This window comes from Mizuhopecten yessoensis, unplaced genomic scaffold (assembly GCF_002113885.1).
Source record: "Mizuhopecten yessoensis strain PY_sf001 unplaced genomic scaffold, ASM211388v2 scaffold9389, whole genome shotgun sequence".
Lineage (NCBI taxonomy): Eukaryota > Metazoa > Mollusca > Bivalvia > Pectinida > Pectinidae > Mizuhopecten > Mizuhopecten yessoensis.
In genome coordinates this window covers 7,786-26,590 of record NW_018408023.1, presented here as the reverse complement: position 1 = coordinate 26,590, position 18,805 = coordinate 7,786, and the positions used below count along the sequence as shown (strand labels likewise).

Below are 18,805 nucleotides of genomic sequence, written 5' to 3'. Positions count from 1 at the left end.
GGTGGGTTGTGATAAGTCAGTAAAGCATCTCTGTTACCTTGATTAATAATAAACAAAAATGGCATGGCACAGGCAGACGACCATAGGCTAAGCAGGATTTTAACTTGAAGAAGGATTTCATTCACAACGAATTGGAGATCCAACTAGAAACTAAATCTACGTGAGAGTGCAAATGGAAAACATGACGAAGAACGTAGGATGTAAGATATAAGAGGAGATTTATAGTTGGCAAGTTGATTCTGAGTCACCACGTGTAGCTCGAAGCCATTATTGTTTATCCCCAATGTAGTGATTCTGTTCCCTAGTCAGTCTCTGCCCCCTCCGTGAAGCCACAGATGGTCAACATGGTACATAGTAGACATAGGTAACAACCTCGTCACCATATATCATACTGACCTCCAGAATTGAAGTAAAGTATATCGACTTACCAACATGACGCAAAAGGGTCCGTTTTGTCTGTAAAAAAAGCGAACAAAACGTTAATTTTGATGCGCAATGATTTGAGAATAAAAACATAACTGCAATACTGCCAAAGGTTATAACACATATTAACAATGTTTATAGTAGGAAATAGAAGTGTTTGTCGTGGATTCGAAATCAACGCATGAGAGTCAATGTTGTGCCGCTAATAATTGCTTATTAATGTATTCTTAGAAAATATCATTTGTTGCAATAGATACACTCAAATGACATCACGATTGAGACGGTATATTTCTAGAGTAAAACTCTAACAACTTACAAGACACGTATACTATGATACACTATATCTCTGGTATAGTTACATATACCTATAAGGAAACACGGCAAGAAAAGTTGTAAAACAGAATAGTTTTTTCAAAGGTCGCAATATTTCGTATAACTCCCGGCGACGTAAAACCACTTACAAGTTGCAGCATTGACATATGAACATTAACATCTGCCCCAGTGACATCAGTTATCCAAAACCAACACGTATGAATCACACAAGAATGTTACCTTATGAAAACAACTAATACATATATATGATCTTTCTTTAGGAGTAAAGAAATCCAAATGAAATATTTAATCTAAAAAAACCCATTTAATTGGGTATTAGTGCATTAAGTTTTCACAGAGAAGAAGTTTTCAAAAAGATTTTAATATTTAGTGATATTTTTGCCAGTTATGAAAGATTTCAAATGTGTGTTTAAAAATCTAAATTATTTAAAAAAATAATGCGTAGTCTGCATACCTTCTGATTTGGGTTCCCGAACCAGATGGAGAGGTCGTCTCTGTCTATCCATCTCGTCCCATTTGAACCGTAACATTGTAGACGTGGTGCCTGTTGAAGATCATCCTTCTTCACCATTTTCTCCTCTGCAGTGAACCGGAAGTCGTTGTGGAGGTAGAATTGGTATCCAAGATGACTTTGGTGATTCAACGCAAGAATCCGCTTGAGAAGAAACTCAAGAATACTGAGTAGGTTAATTCCAGTTCCTGTTGGTACGGAGTGATCTGTATCCTTCTTGAACATAGTAACCTTCATTGCATTGTCGCTGCAGTTGATAATCATGTTCCACAAGCAATCCACAGACAGGCAAGCAAATCCGCGTCGGATAAACGTTAAACCATCATGTCCGAATTCTCTCAGGCGCTGAAACCTGTGAATGCAGGAGGCAATCATTTTGTCCCAAATAGCCTGTGGGATGAATGGGTTGTCGAACTTGGCACAAATAGTGACACTTGTGACAGTGTCAGGATCATCAAGCACTGGACGAATTATCTCGGGATCTGCAGTTTGAAGAATGCTTGGTACTATGAAGTAGTCAACCTCTGCATCTACTGATATTGGTTTAGTAAGTAAACCGAGAGTCTCCATTGCGATGACGAGTTTGTCCTCCTCTGCAAGGAACTTACTTTTCTCATAACGTCCCCACAGTTGTCTGATAAGGTCTAGTGATAAAACGCCGGATTTCTCATACTGCTTCCACTGAAGTGTTTGCTTGGGTGATAGGTCGGCTATGAACTTCGGGTCAGTGATGATGGCTTTGAATGCATCAATTATCCATTGTGGTTGAAGAACAATAAAAGGTTTCTTGCTATGAAGATCAAAACAGAGGAATGATCCGGAAAACCTCAGTCTCCTACCAAAACAAAATGAAAACAAATATAAAAAACCCACTTTTTTCAGATATCTTTTTTTTTAATATAAACATTCTGATATTGCACATGCTAGACATTTCTACATACCTTAGGAAGTTCATGATGTCAGGTTTTGCTAATGGCACTGATGTTTTGCGGTTTATTTCTAGCAATTCATCATACGTAAGGATAACGTTTCCTCTAATCTTTAGTCTGACCAGCGCGTATTCCAATGCAACCCATCTTGCAGGTACAGGCTTCTCCCATTGGGACTGGAGTTTGGCAATCTCTATGATCTTGTTCCATATTTCCTTATACATATGTTGGTTTTTATTGCAATCATTTAAATTAGCAACTGGAAACATTCCCTGGACGTGGGCGTCAATAATTTCACCGATTTCAGGTTCCTCGTACAGCTTTTCTAGCACTGAGATGAACAATTCTTCCTGTTTTTCTTTCTGTGTTAATAAATAATATGTCATGTAACCTTTATTTTGCTCTATATATCACTAGCATGCAAAGTAGTAGTTGATGTGCAAATTACTTTTGTTTTCAGTTAAAGACATCCAGAACAACCCTAGGGTGAAAAAGGTGCTTTATCATGACCTATACACATAAATGCACACTGACCTATCACATGTAGCTGTTAACATTTTCGACAGTTTATCACATATAAATGAATTGTATTGACTGCAATATATCCTTTCATGAAAATGATATTTTTTGGGAAACAGATTGGCTACTTTCTAGTATTCTTCATCATTTAAAAAAAATTTATATCTGTAGACTTTACATTGTTACAATTTGTTACAATTGGTGTAATTGGATTGTTTCTCAAACAAAATAGAAAACGATTTTAACACAAACATTATGATTTACCAACTCTATTTATAATGGAAGTCCTTACATCAGAAGAAACAAGGTCCAGGTATGATCCAACAAGGATGACAGGAGGCGTTCCTTTACCTTGTGCTGCTTCATCAATAGCATAGGTAGCGAACACCTTCAGCCAGAACTCGATTTGCTCTGTATAATAAAAATACTACAATTATTTTTTTAACGATGAATTTTTCATTTTTAACGCTAGGAGAGCAGTTACAATGGCGATGCATTCAGATGTTCAAACTAAGATATAAATGACAGGACATCAACGTCTCGAATGTTAATTCCTAGGACTTTTTGTTTGGAAATTAATGTTTTGAAATAAAGTTATCAATTACAGGTATCCGAAGCTATCATGTATCTTATTCACTGTTGAATAGTTGGGCAGCATTTCTGTATAAGGTAACTTACTATGAGTCGGTATATAGCTTTAAAAAAAATAGCTCACTGTGACCTCCGTTTGACCTTTGACTCCTGCCTCGAGTTCTAAAAGAACAGGTTTCCTAAGCATATATCATCCACTCACTCATGAATGGACATCTAACTTTGTATATAACGAACATCATTGGAATGTGATTTGTCACATCCTTATACGATGTCACTTGTTTTTTTTTATTGTTACATCTACTATACTAGCGATTCAAGGATGGGGGGTGTCACGCTTTAAGTTAAATTTAGTTTATAATATCAAAGTATGTGATTTGATTTGGTTTGGTTATTCATGTTTTTTTTTTATACGTGTTTGAAAAAAGTGAAAACCCTGTAAAGGATAAATTGTTAAAATGTTACCGTAACCATCCTTTGCTCTGCGTGGATCAAGACACATATCCACGTCGAACACCAGGACGAAGACCATGTTGCTTGACATGAAGCAGTGTTGTGTGTTATAAAACACCTTTTCTCCTCCGAAGTCATATATTGTAATGCGGCCCTTCAATCCAAAGTCATTCCAATCCTCCATGTTTGTGTCCATCACTTCCTCCATAACGCGTCTTTGTTCACCAGACAGTTCTTCTGAACGGGAAGGATTTCTGTGCGATATTTCAACAATTTGACTTTCTTCTGTAATTGGAAGATTGTATTTGATAATTGACGATCTGAATTTTTTTAATACATTCAAGAATATACTGATGATTAGATTGTTTATCGGAAAACTTTCGCCCAGTCAATATTCGTTGTTTGTAGGATAATTCGAAATTCGACCAGTGAAAATTTCGTTATTCATATTTAAGTATAATATAGGGATTAAACATTTTTTTTTAATTTTCATACCGTTCAATCCATATACAGTTTATCTATAAAACAAATGTTTGATTTGATTTACTTGTTCTTAAATATTTATTTATTAACTGCGTTTTTGTATGCGTCGTCCTTTAAACGACATTGGCGGAACAGTCGTATTTAGATCAAATGTGCACCAAATGATAAATTCGCCGTCATTGCGGGGGGCGAACAAGACGAGTTAAACAGCGGCGTAATTTTCCGGTATTCAGTACTCCATAATTCCACAATCAACGTTATTGAAAGCACATATACATAACATTGACTATCAGTATATCATTTAAGTAATATATTTTGCTACATTTGGAGCAGTATTGTTTGAAAACTTGATTGAGATTTGAGGCACTAGGTAGATGATGCTTTGCTTAATATGTAAGTTGATAAGTTTTGATATATTTAACATCTCTATTATATTAAAGTTTGTCTTTCGAGGTACCTGTCTTTTCCCCAGCTGACGATACAGATGCTTTCATAGTTGATATTGCTGCCGCGGGGTTATCTTTGTGTTGTTGTGGTGTGGTTGGAGACGTTTTATCTGTTTGATCAATGATGTGTTTAAGACGCTGACGACTCGTCTTGATTTCGCCTTCCTCATCAAGTTTTTGACGGAGGCCAGTGTTCGGGTTGTACCCTAGAAAGTTGACATATACATCAGCGGTATCCGTCGAGCCCGGTCCGTGTTCCGGAATATATTCCTGTTTAAGTTGTCGGACGAAACAAGACTTGCCAACTCCATGGTGACCAACGACAGCAATGGTGATATTACAAGGGTTTTCCACATTGTCAGCTATTCCAGAGGTATATTGCTGCTGCTGCTGCTGCTGTCTCCGCTGCTGTAGGTCGTCACATTTCACTAAACAAAACACCATTATTTGACATTTAAACATTGCTATTTTTCCAGTTTGTAGACAGTTCCAGATTTTAGAATGCCTGTTTAAACATCATTTCTGAATTTTATGAAATCAAGGAATTCAAATGTTAATTACATATTTTTCATAGATACAAAGTATTTGCACTTATGATAATCAATCAACAGTCATGCATTTATTTAGTGATAAACATTGCAGTAGTAAACAGAAAAGATGATATTCCTGCAATAATACCTGAAATCAGAAGCGCAATGCTGAAACAGGGGAGTTAATTCCGTGATAATCACAAAATTGATTACGTCACACGCAATACACGCAACCTATTGAAAACAAGGGGAGATAACTCCGGCGGTAACGCGAACATTGATCGAAAGAGAGAGAGAGAGAGTCCCGGAGAAAATACCTGAAATCAGAATGTCAAAAAGTTAGAAACAAGGGGAGATACGTCCGTCGGTAAATGCCAAATTGATGACATTACACGCAATACACACACATTGTGAAGTGACGTCTAGGGGAGGGGGCGTATGTTTAGGTGGTTGCTAAGGCTAATATGGCGGATTTCCTTAGCAACCTCCCCCCCCGAACCTCCCCAATCCCCCAACCCCCATAACGTCTCTTCATCAACTAACATGTATGTGTGTCGATATGTAAATATATGTGTTCGTTTATGTGTTTGAGGAATTATCTCCAGTGTATTTGTTTATAATATTGGAAAATCATGATTCAATTCCTTCGTTTTCAAATAAGTATCGATCTGAAAAAAGCACACAACAATTTACTTTATCTAATATATTTATAAATCGCGTGGCATTGCAGTATCATTGTATTTATCTTAAACTGATTCGTGTGAGAATTTCCAAACAGACGCGTCAACAGATTGACGAGCATGTATTTGTAGAAAACAGCATTGTATAAACGTTGATCATTTATCGAATTATCGGGAAGACTCCATCCAACTGGGGGATGTTTTAAAAAGTCACCGGCGTACATGTGACCTCGATTATTTGAAAACATTATGGGGCACGTGATGTGACTATTATGTTGACAAATGTATGATGAAGTGATGATCGCAATGAAGATACTTGCATCAGACTAATATGAAATATTCATGATTATAAGATTCGAAAAAACTTCACTGTTCCTTTCTTGACAGGAACATCATTCAAATCTTGCACAATTATAGCTAAACAGTTCCTACAGTCAGGCGAAATATTTCAGTTTACATATTGTTGATGGTAATTACTCACATATGTGTAAACGAATATATCGTCGTTCAAATGTATACTTATCGCAGTCATTCCAGTTTCAATCCTTATGACATTTATGGATTGACAGTCCATTATCAAGCATCAAAACAACAAATGACCAATAGATCATCGCCTGGCAGTACCCATTAGATTGAAACGGACAACGGTCATATCGAGATTCAGCAAATGATAGAAATGAACATGACTGGTGTGAAACTGATTTTGCTAACCTTTCATTTTATTATAATTACAAATGTGTTTTTGTGTTACAGGTGATGTGAATTGTTAATAGAAGCATATGTGACCCAAAACGCAGCTGTTTATAATAGTTTGAATGACTGTTTTCCCCCCATGTGACTACTTTTAAAATTTTCCAAATCTCCATTATTTCAGTAAATAACTGAATTGTCTTTCGAGTTGTCTCTCATTGCATATACTAAACTCGGCATGAACAAATCGCTAGATCTACTGTTTATCATTATTTTGTATTGTGCCTTATTCTGTATTGTTATAAGTATTAGATTAAAAAATAGATACATAATAACTTTAAACTACAGTAGACAATAATAACAATAGTGACACATAATATCGTTTAATGATAAAATAGGTCGGAAACCAGTAAATATCTTGATTCAATTATGTGTATTCGAAAATTCATGAATTAACATTAATGTATAAGCCCCAAGATTCCCAGTGAGGCTGTACTGGGGTGGGATGTTACTCGTCCTCCCATGAATTGGTATATACTGAGACTCATGTTGGTCTTGAGTCTCCGCCTCTGTGACCCACTCCTTTATCACATTAATGATACTTAAAAATTTAAAAACTAAGCAGAAATTGAATAAAATGCATATACACATGTATGTATAGGATCTTCCGATATGCAATGGATTGCTGCAACGTCTTTGTTTCGACCACAGGCTGGGAGTTATGTTCTATAGAAGTGTCTCCCGTCCAACAGTGACCTGGAGTCATTTCGAAAGGTATCAACACTTAAAAACTTAAAGAACTAACCAGAATCTAAATAAAACACGTATACATAGGTATAGGATCTTCTGATAGGCAATGATGTGCTACAACGTCTTTGTTCCGACTGCAGTCGGGAAGTTTTGTTCATTATAATTGCCTCCCATCCCACCGTGTTCAACGTCTTATCGAATGAAACACATTTTTGTTTCTCTCCCTGTTATTTTCTCTTTTTCCTTCTAAAATATAATTATGCTTCCATGAACTATTTAAGATGCACATATCTTGTCTAATCGGCCCCAAGTGCATGATCGTAAGAGGCGACTATATTTGGGACCTTATCTCTTCTCTCCTTTCTAAATATCTTTCTTCTTCCTAATGTCTCCCTTGACATTGCTTCACTTTTGGCCATTTGTTGAGCGTTCGCCCCTGTGAGGAAGGCTTTGGGTTCTGTGCCCTGGCCGAGACATACTAAATTCTTTAAAAATGGTAGTTTATACTCCTGCTTAACGCTCAGCAAATAAGGAGTGGGACGACTGGTTCGCCCGTTGTCAGTATAATGTGACTGGGTGGGGCGTCCTGCTGGGTGTCTTCGGCATTGTGTTTCAGTGAGGTAGCACTATAAAGTCGGCATCAGTTCCGCGCTATCACAGGGAGACAAACACGAACATATTGCAGCCTCCCAAAAAAAATACACATACACTATACGCTTGCATCTTGCACACAGGGGAGACCGTCCTTAAATGACCTCAGCTGTTAATAGGACATTAAACAAAATCAAACAAACAAACAAACAAAGTCTAATCGGCGTGACTTGTGTTAAGTTGGCGCGGGTATGGGGAGAAGGCCAGTTGTACGATAGGTAGGAACCCTAGGAATAATTAAATCTAAGTTGATACAACGATATCTAATTATTTGTCACAAAGCATGGTGTAGTTTCAATATATGAAGAAAATTTAGCAAATCTTCAAAAAAATAGAAGAAAACAGTACATGTAAAGTAAATATAGCTACTGTCCGAACACAAGATATATAGATAGATACAATTAACATATATTGACAATAGAGGGGGGGGGGGGGGGGGNNNGTGTATACGCGCTGCTTAATTTAAGTTTCTTTTTTTAAATTTTGATTTGTTTACACATACACACGCCAGCTACTATAAAGTACACACCAAATCCCTCATTCCCACCCAAGCATAAAACACAACAATCCCCTACCCAAATCGATCTCATTATATTCAATGTTTACGTTATTTTTGGTATGGTATTAGGTTACAGATATGATCGAAACCCAATCAAACCCCACTCATAGATAATATCCCATACTTTACGCAGTTGTGATAAATTAAAACTGCGCTAACAAAAGCGCACATGTCATCTAACACGGACTAGTAAATCATATATTTAGATTGAACATTTCTCAATAAATCGGCTGCAGGAAGGATGGAAATTCACTCGAACCTACCTAATTGAAAAGACACATCACTTTTTCACTGCGCTATTTTCAATCCTATATGTGAGTAAAATCAACACGAAACATCACAGCGTATATTCCTGATCCAGCGTCTTTGTTTTGGACTCAGGCTAACATACACAATGAACACATCCAAATATTCCTTATTGACAAACCATACTAATGCTCACAAAATATTTATAAAATGTCGACACAGAGGACAACAACAGAAGAAAGCCAATGAAAGGTTTTACATGAACGAGGACATTTGTAATGACGAAAAGTTTCCAAAAGCGTGCAAAGAACTAGATTCGGTTTCATGAATGGACAACAAAAACAAGGTTAGTTAGCACTTGCATGACACTAAACACTAGCATTCAGTCCGTTGGAAGGGACTATAAGCGGTGTCCCGTGTGGAAAGTCCAAGTAACGACTGTGTATTGTCGTAAGAGTAGGCGTGATAACGCCGGCACAGATAATAGCTATTTTTAGATTATAATTATGAATTAAGAGAATTAGACGGACTTGAAAATATACAACAAAACCAAAACACAATAGAGAAGGGCTAGAGCCATTGGACAGTCGGGATATGGTAGAAACGCCATCTTCCTACGTATGTGCCGTACTAGACATATTGATGCAATGCGGCTAGCGCCAAATCGAATGTAATTTACCAACTATTCGGAGCAAGGAGTAGTCTCCCAAATTACTTATTAAAAAACACAAGGATATGATAAAGCATAGGCGACTTCCCCCCCCCCCTTACCCCACCCCTATCCCGAGGGAAGGCAACTCTCATCACGCCGACAGAACACTGACTTCCGTCAGGGAGACGAAGCACGTATGGGTGGAGGCATGTAGGCGAAAAACCCATACACCAACCAACTAACTTTACATTGGAATCCCTAGTTACGTTACTTACTATGCACTGCATGCTTTTTTCGAGTATGACTATTTATTTAATCAATCTTTTCTGCAAAGTGAAAGAGACATACATTATGCAACTTTTATGAAAAACAGATTTGAAATAAATAGGGGGGAAATAAAAAAGGTCCGAACGGGTTTCGAACCCCGGACCTCAGACCATTATGCTATTGATAATTCTAAGTCATTTGAGATGTGGCAAGACATTTGATTGGCCAATTAAAATAATTTGCGACATTAAATACCGTCCGCAAACTTCTCATTTGCATTGGAAGCCCGGGTAGCGAAGGTAAATGACGTCAATGACCCCGACTGACCCTGATATCGATGACGTCACGAATACTAGCGTGACTCCGAAAGGTCAACGTAATTCTGCCTCACCTCCAATATTCCTGACGTCACCAATCCGGGGCAGAGTGACCCAGAATTTGAAGAAAACATTGAAAAATATCTTAATTAATTAAAAATGAATTAAAATGGGGATCACCTTACTGTATTTTGAAATTTGCGTCGGTATATTTTGATAACATTGTTGCAAATAACCGTTTTACTGGCTTCGATCCGTGTCAATAGTAAAACTCAATTTCCGACAGTATAATCACGATATACCGCCTCAAATTTTAAAATACAGTAGGGTTATACTCTTAATGCCCTTCCGTGATTGTTTGCGATTGTTTCACCGAGAGGTACAGTATTCAAGACAGAAGTTTAGCCAGTTTAAACAAATTTTGATACCAGACAATTTGTAAATAAGGGTAGACACAAATTAACAACAAAGAGTCGTGGCGCGCGCCTTGTCCGTGCCATATGCCCAACGGCCGTATCCAACGTCCTATCTCCGAGGAAAAGAAAGTTCAAATACATCGCTTATAGCACAAAAGTCCGTGAATAGTTTCTTATATACAGAAACTATTGCTCCGAATTTTCACAGAAAGTCTAAGACAAATAAATAAATCCACCACGTCTATACCGCTATTCTACAACTTGACAACGATACAGAAAGTTGAGAAGATATCACATTAGAATATTTAAATGCGTGAAAAGCAGGAAACACAACACGCAGTATATACACTATAGTGTCCTGATTTCGTTCTTTTTAGGGTTAAAGCATGCCTTATTTTAAAAATGATGTTTCAATTTACTGTCAAAATAAGAATAAATATTAGGTATTGAACCGCATTAAGAACTTATAATTATGAACAATATTAAAGACAATTGTATTAGATGAACAAAATGAATTCATTGATATAACTGCGACCATCATAAAACAGCTGAATGTTTTAAGAAATGCGTTTACATATACACTCCACTAGGTGTTCGCTATTAAGAAGTGTGTTTTTGCATACATAATAATATATATTGATATGTGAATAAGTGAGAATCAACAAAGATACGGCTAAGCGTACTTACCGAGAATGTTGTAAACATCTTGACTTCTATTTCTTGCAATATCTTTCGGTCGGTGGCCGTCACTATTCTCCCTTTGTAACAGGCTAGGACATGCATCAGCTATGTCCTGTATCACATGTGACCACGGACGATACCATGCAGCCATCCGATGTAACACATTGCACCCGTCCTCGTCCACTACACTCAACTCCTGGACAGTCATCTTCTTGGCGAGGTATGCCGCAGTATCTTCTTTGTCATCCAGTATTGCAACCATCAGAGGTGTCCATCCTCTACTATCTGTTGCCCCGAAGTCCGCCCCATACCTGACCAGCTCCTTTACTTTATCGAGGTCTCCCCGGTGGGCGGCATCGTGTAGAGGTGTAGGTAATTCCATGGTCCGTGATGTCTGTAACACAATACAGGAAATAACGGACACTATACCTTTAACCCGGCGATTAATTTGGCATATAAAAACACGCGTTATTATAAATGCAGATCATTTGGTATTCTATTTTAAATTTAACAAAATATACTTCATAAAACAGCTGTAGTCCCATTCGTTTTTGGACGAATTGTATGCTTGTTATTTATTTTCATTGGTCTATTTAATGTATTGTTGTATTTTTTTGCAACTGATCACTTTTGATATTATAAATTGCCTTGACTGCAACACAATACATATGACTAACAACGTCTAGAATATTGAAATTGTGACATTTTCTGTTGTCAGATTGACAATCAATTCGGTGGGGCCCCGGTTCCCAACTGTTCACAGATTCAGGGGCTGTCACAGATCATGTACACCTAGTTTATGGAAGATTGCAAAAAGGCATTCACTCTGAGCCAGGTTCATTAACATAGAGTTGAACGAACTCTCGTTTTTGACAAGTATTGAGTCTAGGATCCAGGTGGTCTAGATTCCGTTTTCCACGTACACGGGGTGCCACAGAAACCATTCACACCTAATTTAACTACAGTTATAATACCGGTCAAGTATCAACTTTATTTGTTGCCGGACCGAGGACGAACGTTGTCCAGACGGTGTCCGAGTACTGACCGCCAGCTAGCCAGACGCTGTACGCATTATCGTTCGGGACAAACGCGGCTTGAACGGTCGTTAGCGGCCACTACAAAGAGCCATGGCCGGTCGCACAAACGGTCAATGAGGCCGCTTTACAGTATTACCGGGATATTCGGTCTTATCAGACTTATAGCGAATCACAAAATCTACCAAACCGCCGTGTAATCTGATTACGTATTTAAACCACAGAATAGGATTTAAATCCCTGCTTTAACACTTGATGTTTTTAATCGGAAATTATTTACCGGATTATTTTAAAAATTTAAGGTATTTTAAGTATAAGTGCTATCAAAATATGTTAATAAATCAGTTGAGAATGTTACAATACAATCGCCAGCAATTTTTATTTAAACGTAAAATAAAATAAAGTGTTGAACATCATTCGACAAATAAAGACATAAGTATTTTATTTTATCTAAGAACGAAAACATAATTTCAAGTCTGTATCAACCACATTCAACTATTTCTAGCTATCAAACAATAACGCGCAATTTTAATGACCAACCGTCAAACAAACACAGACATAATATACATTTCCCCATTTATCGGGAGGAAGAATGTTTTGTGTAATTGACTTTCATTCTGTCAATACACTGAATGTGTGTACTTCAATACCTTGGGTTATACAGTATAATGTGTCTGAGGAAACAAATCAAATTGCAAACGTTAAAGGTGTTTAAAAATAGTTTACGTATGTACAGTTAATCCCCAGTAACTCGAAATAGTGGAGTCGACATCAATAGTTCGAGGAAAGCATGGTATTCGACGAATCGGAGGTTCATCCGACATCGTCTCTTTTTTATCAAGTGGGACGACAGACCGTACGAGCACTGGCGATATAGCGGAAAATAGCTGATATAAGTAAAAACGAAGTTTAATAAAGATCGCAGCATTTAGTACTTTATATAATACCTGAAAAATTAAAACATTATGCCATCTGTATCAAGAAAGGAAATAGAATATAAAATGTAAGCTGTATGTGCAACGTACTTGTCGTTTATACATAATCCGCCGAACTTCTGAATACCTTTAAGTATAATGCTCATTGATAACGTAGTTAACAATTACGATGTTTTTAAGTTTGAGTTTGTGTAAAGACGGTTGAGAACCCACGATGTGATTTCCGCTAATATATCCATGCCTTTCAACTTTTCAACTTTCAACATTATGTCGAAATTTGGTTTTACACACCAACCTGGATATAAATTAACCATACTGTAGAAATTGTTGATAGTACTTAGGGATGTTGTTTAATTATAATGGAAAGTTTTTTAAAACACAGAAACATTGTTACAAAATGTTTCATTATTTTCATCTTTAACCCTTTGCGTGCAGCATGAATTTTATGTTATAAGAGCGTAGCTCTCGGGCGTCGAAGCTCTTTAATAATAACACATGCGTGCGTACACAGGGTTGCGTCCCCTTACTCAGACCCCAACGCGCTAACATCCGGGCCAACGCGAGTGATTAATATAAGTTGAAATAACTTGTTTCATAATTGTTGTTAAATAAATAAAGTTTATATATTTATATATCTTATTTCGTTCAGATATTATCATACCATGACGTCACAAGCACGTCACAATCCATCGGCCTTCATCGGCTATTTCCAGAAGAATGAAAAATAACCGGGAAATCCTGGAACTGATGTCCGTTGCAATTATCTCTTTGTCTGTGCTTAAAGACCGTTTTCATTTCAGTTTTTGCCACAGGCACAAAAAGTTAAAATGCGGATATTTTCTACGATCCTTTTTGTTATCAACCCGGTTCTGTTATTTTTTTCTACTGGGAGACATCTTCAAATAGATAAGTCAACGTGTACATTTGTTTATCATCATTTAAATTTCATCAGCTTTTGATTTCTATTTGCTAAGAGCATGAACGAAATAATTAACATTTTTGAAAGTCTGATTATAGTCTTAACATTATTTATGTATGCATTACCACTCATAAGAGAAGCAACGGAAAATGCATTTATGTCGAAATCAACAGTAATTTTCAAGACAACCAACCCAAGTGAAACGCCGTTTTTTCAGTAACGTATTACTTTTTCACGCGTGCCAATTTAGAACTAGTGACAGACACTCGGTGACAGTTACAAAATTTGAAAATTAATCCGGTGTTTCAGGATGAAAGTGTAATTTAGACTACGTATCGATATAACGACAATCTCAGTTACATCTAAGTATGACAATGTTTTCTTGCTTGGAAGCACGCAGAGGATTTAATTCTAAATATGTGAGGAAGCTTGAGTATTCGGTGAAAACCCGCCTGGTCGGGCAGGTGACCAGAATTGAATCCGGCCATCTTGGTGAAGACGAGCGCACTATCTACTGCGCCACCCGACCCATCATGTACGTTACGCACAAGAACAAATATCTACTTTAACTTTGACTGGAAGAAAATGGCGTCATTGATGCAAAAATTATATTGTGAATACATTTTTATCAATTATCAAATTTCAGGGCTCTCGTTGTCGGTAGCCAAAGTAGCCATTGGCTACTTTTGTATTTTACTGGCTACTAAAAATTCGAGGTGGCAACTAAATTGACTACTAAGTTTTTTTAAATGGGGAAACTCTGTATCTTTGTCCCAGAAAACGATCCGTCTACTCGAGCTCACGTGTGTATTGTGGCTGACACTGATTTCGTAAACATAATCAGGGCCGTCACAGATCAGCGCGCGCCGTACGACTGTGAGTTAATTAATGCTTTTGTCTAAGTCAATTATCAAGCTTCAGATGGCAAAAGTGTAATAATTCTTGTACAATAATGGACAGTGGGGTCAAGTTAATTGGTTGACCCATTGCCGTTGAGAAAACAATCCGATAAGCGAGTCACACATAGGTGGTCTCGCACACGTACATTCGACGAGTGATGGGTTAAGTATATTTAAATTAATGTACATGGTTTTCATTAACCTTTTCCAGTACCGGGCCAAGCATAAATACGTCCGATATGTGTTTAGTGTGTCACTCTATTGTTTAAGCAGCTAGCAAGATATACAAGCCGCTTTTGGAGAACATGCTTAACGGGAGAGCGTTGTATAATATCATACATGTTTAAATGCATTACAGAAATAATGTAAGCGGCTTGCATGCTATTTAAACTTATTTTTTCTACCTCAGTGTGCCAAGGTAAATATATGAAGCATACGTCACATGGGGACCGTGTAGACACATTCCGTACAATCAGCATTTCATTACTGATACTGCACATGTAGCCGGAGACATGGGCGGATAACCATCAGTCAGAGCTCCCTCTGCTGGTGCATAACATGAAATAACATATGTTACACTGATAAATCGTCTGTTCTTTTGAAAACCTGTTTTCACACAGATTCTATAAATACTCATGCACTACCTTCAGCGATCACGGTTAAACCCTTACCGACATGTATTATAATATTTAAATCGTGACACGTCAGTTGCCCATGATAATTACTAAGACCGACGTAACATTAACGAAATGAAGGGTGTTTTTCTATAATGAAATACTTAGCGATACTGAAATATTATATCAAACACGTATTTACTGTTTACTTATCAGACACCGGGACATACTCTACATTGCCTTTTGTTGATAACCCAGAAAGGATAAGTAGAAAAAAGGAGCGAAATAAAGTCAACCTAAACTATATAGGACTTTTACAGACTATATTGTTAAATCGATACTTAAATAAAAACGTCAAACTATTTCCTTTACGAAACCGCTCTCTTATCGATAACCAATCATGTGTTAACGATGGCATTTCAAATTAACAAACAAAGACGTCGACATAACCCGAGAAGATGTTGACATAGTCGCAATAATGTTTAAATTAAAGTTATATAACTACATCATCTAACCCCCTTTAACAGTCAAACTTTTTTTACTTTATTCTGCGGAAATGCATATTATGATTTAAGTTCATGTTCAGAGCCACTCTTTCCCCCTTTTTGCCATTGTTTGCACATAATTATTTGGACTAAAATTATGCTTTATTGAAAATGCAGGGAAAGTTAATTGAAAAAATAAACAAGCTCCCAGGCGATATGCACTTTCGTACATTCTGTACAAATATATACAGGATAAGTTTGCGGTATTGCTTTATCGCATCTTTCACGGGAGGATTCCAACACGAACTAAACTAGTGTTCGGACGTATTGGCAAATACAAATACTAAGTAAACTATACAACTTGCTGTAATGACAAATATTATAACTGATTAAGAGGTTTATCCAATTGGAATCGTCATACATTCACGTAATAATCAAATAAAAAAATAAAAATAAAAAATACGTTATAAAAAATAGAACCTAGATCAAAATAAAGTTTATTTATATTATAAATTATTCCTTGTTGTTATTATAAAAGGGTACTAAGTGTGGTTTATGCTGAAACGATTGTCTTACATACCCACGTGGTAGGGCAGGTGAACCCATACCTATTCACGTCCGATTGAGGAATCGAACGCCGTCCGCCTTTATGAAAGGCGGGTGCGTTATTCAGTGCGCCACCCAACCACCATAACCACCCTCTCAAAAGCCCGTAATTACAATTTATTGAAGGGGAAACGTCCTGATGAAATATATAACACTGCAGTTATTTCAAATATTGTCTTTGTCTCCTAAATAAGACCTAAATAATGACCATGTAGACGGATACTCCCCAAACTTGGTTCCCGGGTGTATTTTATACAGTGCCACTTGAGACATAAATGTTGACATGGTAGGCAGATTATCTACTGTTAGAGCTTTCGTTTTTCCCTACAGATGTAGAATAATGTCGATGACCTTGTTAGGTAGAGAGTTTAATATGCGTTTATTGACAGGTAAGCGATGTTGGCGGGTAAACCTCATAGGAGGTTCCCGTCAGCCATATCTTCATCTGGTAGTGCATAGCATGATATAACTGATAGCTCGTTTTTGTTATGAAATCTATTTTCACATAGAACCTATAAATACACACGTGCTACGTTAAGCTTTTTCTAGGAACCACTTACCAGGAATTAAGACAAAGATACCCTCCTGAAATGTTTGTGATTATATACGACCAACTAACATTATCAAAATATAGCTTTTCTATACAAGCCTGACATTTAACACAGGTTTGGGGTTTAAGGACTATGAAACATTCCCAGTCAAATATTTCTTTTACGTTATCACATTTTAAAGTACATAAGAACGAACCCATGCAGCATTACGCTATGACCATGCAATATGTCTTTTCCATGTCACACTTTTCTTTTTTAAAAGAGAACTACCATATCCTCTTTTAATAAGAATAAATAAATGGTATTAATTACTAAACTAATAAACTAATTTGCACGCAATCTATTTTAAGCTGAATAAATTATCATGATCATATGTTAGGTTGGTAGCTTTATCTAAGGGTGAACAATGTAAATTGGTAAGTTACACACATACCTCCAGTTATCCCTTTGATCTCATGAAAGAATTCTCAAAACGCAGGAATGTCACAATGTCATGATACACATGTAGCAAAATGTCTTTATGGTTACATTGTAGACGAACTTTCTACAAACAGCGTTAACTAATGTCTTTCATATAGATACAATATAAGTCACATTGGGACCGTATCCACACAATCCGTACAGCCAGAATGACCCTATAGCCACTGCACATGTAGCCGGAGACGGTGGGTGGATTATTGTCAGTCAAAGTTCCCTCTGGTACATAGCATTCAATGAATCGCTCTTCTTTTGAAAACCTGTTTTCACAAAGGATCTATAAATACACCAGCACTACTTCAATTGACCTTGGTAATACCCATACCATCATGTCATGTAATATTTCAAGCGTGACTTGTCAGATAACTATGATAAATATATGGACCGACGTAACATTAACATTTTTTTTGTTTGTATTAAGGCATGTTTAGCGATATGAAAAAAAATCTTATATTAAACACGAGTTTGTTGTTGCCTGACCGGTCAACGGGACATACACGACGTTTCCCTGTGCTGAGATAGGACAGAGGTACGTAGAAAAAAGGAACGAAACAACCTTAACATGCCTGAACTATTTAAGATTTGTATATACTTTAAATATTGTTTAATCGATTATTAAAATGAAATAAAAAAAGTCAAACTGTTTCCTTTAAGAAACCGCTGTCAAGTTTTCTATATACTTATACGGTAGTCTTTTGTCAGAAATAGTATATCAAATTTCGAACGCCTCTTATATGTCAATGATATGTGATGTATGCCGTAGAGAACAATTATTCGATTGCCATAGAACAGAAGACATCGATTTTATTATCATATTCCTTAAATCTAGATCTTGACTTAAAATTATATACACTCAGAACATTATAATGCGATTTTGCACACTTCAAAATATATGTTTACATTGTAGACGAGTTCTCAACAATCAGAGCCCCCTGGTGTATCTTATACATACAGTAATTATGTTATTGTGGTCTATATTAGCGGACTACTCTTCAACCAGAGGGCCCTTGTGTATCTAAAACATAAGTATAGTATTGTGGTCTACATTAGACGGGTTATTCTTCAATCAGATCCCCCTGTTGTATCTTATACATACAGTAATTATGTTATTGTGGTCTACATTAGACGAGCTACTCTTCAATCAGAGCCCCTTGTGTA

At 36.8% G+C, this 18,805-nt stretch overlaps 1 protein-coding gene across 1 annotated transcript; it reads right to left on the bottom strand.

Moving 5' to 3' along the window:
* Positions 1–6: 6 nt before the first annotated feature.
* On the bottom strand, positions 7–17,870 carry LOC110457988. Its single transcript, XM_021509507.1, has 8 exons — positions 17,604–17,870; positions 11,134–11,521; positions 4,700–5,116; positions 3,772–4,044; positions 3,008–3,126; positions 2,209–2,558; positions 1,211–2,102; positions 7–456 (listed from the first exon to the last, which is right to left on the bottom strand). Exons 2-8 carry the CDS (start codon positions 11,507–11,509, stop codon positions 340–342), a joined length of 2,544 nt encoding a protein of 847 aa, XP_021365182.1. The 5' UTR covers positions 11,510–11,521; positions 17,604–17,870; the 3' UTR covers positions 7–339.
* Between the last annotated feature and the right edge of the window lie 935 nt (positions 17,871–18,805).

What these genes read in the sequence shown, in the direction of transcription:
- LOC110457988 (XM_021509507.1), bottom strand. Translation starts at nt 11,509, where the DNA reads ATGGAATTACCTACACCTCTACACGATGCCGCCCACCGGGGAGACCTC. An exon ending in CAGAGCAAAGGATGGTTACG is followed by an intron (nt 3,127 to 3,771) that starts GTAACATTTTAA and finishes TTTATTATACAG; the next exon opens with AGCAAATCGAGTTCTGGCTG. An exon ending in GACATCATGAACTTCCTAAG is followed by an intron (nt 2,103 to 2,208) that starts GTATGTAGAAAT and finishes TTGTTTTGGTAG; the next exon opens with GAGACTGAGGTTTTCCGGAT.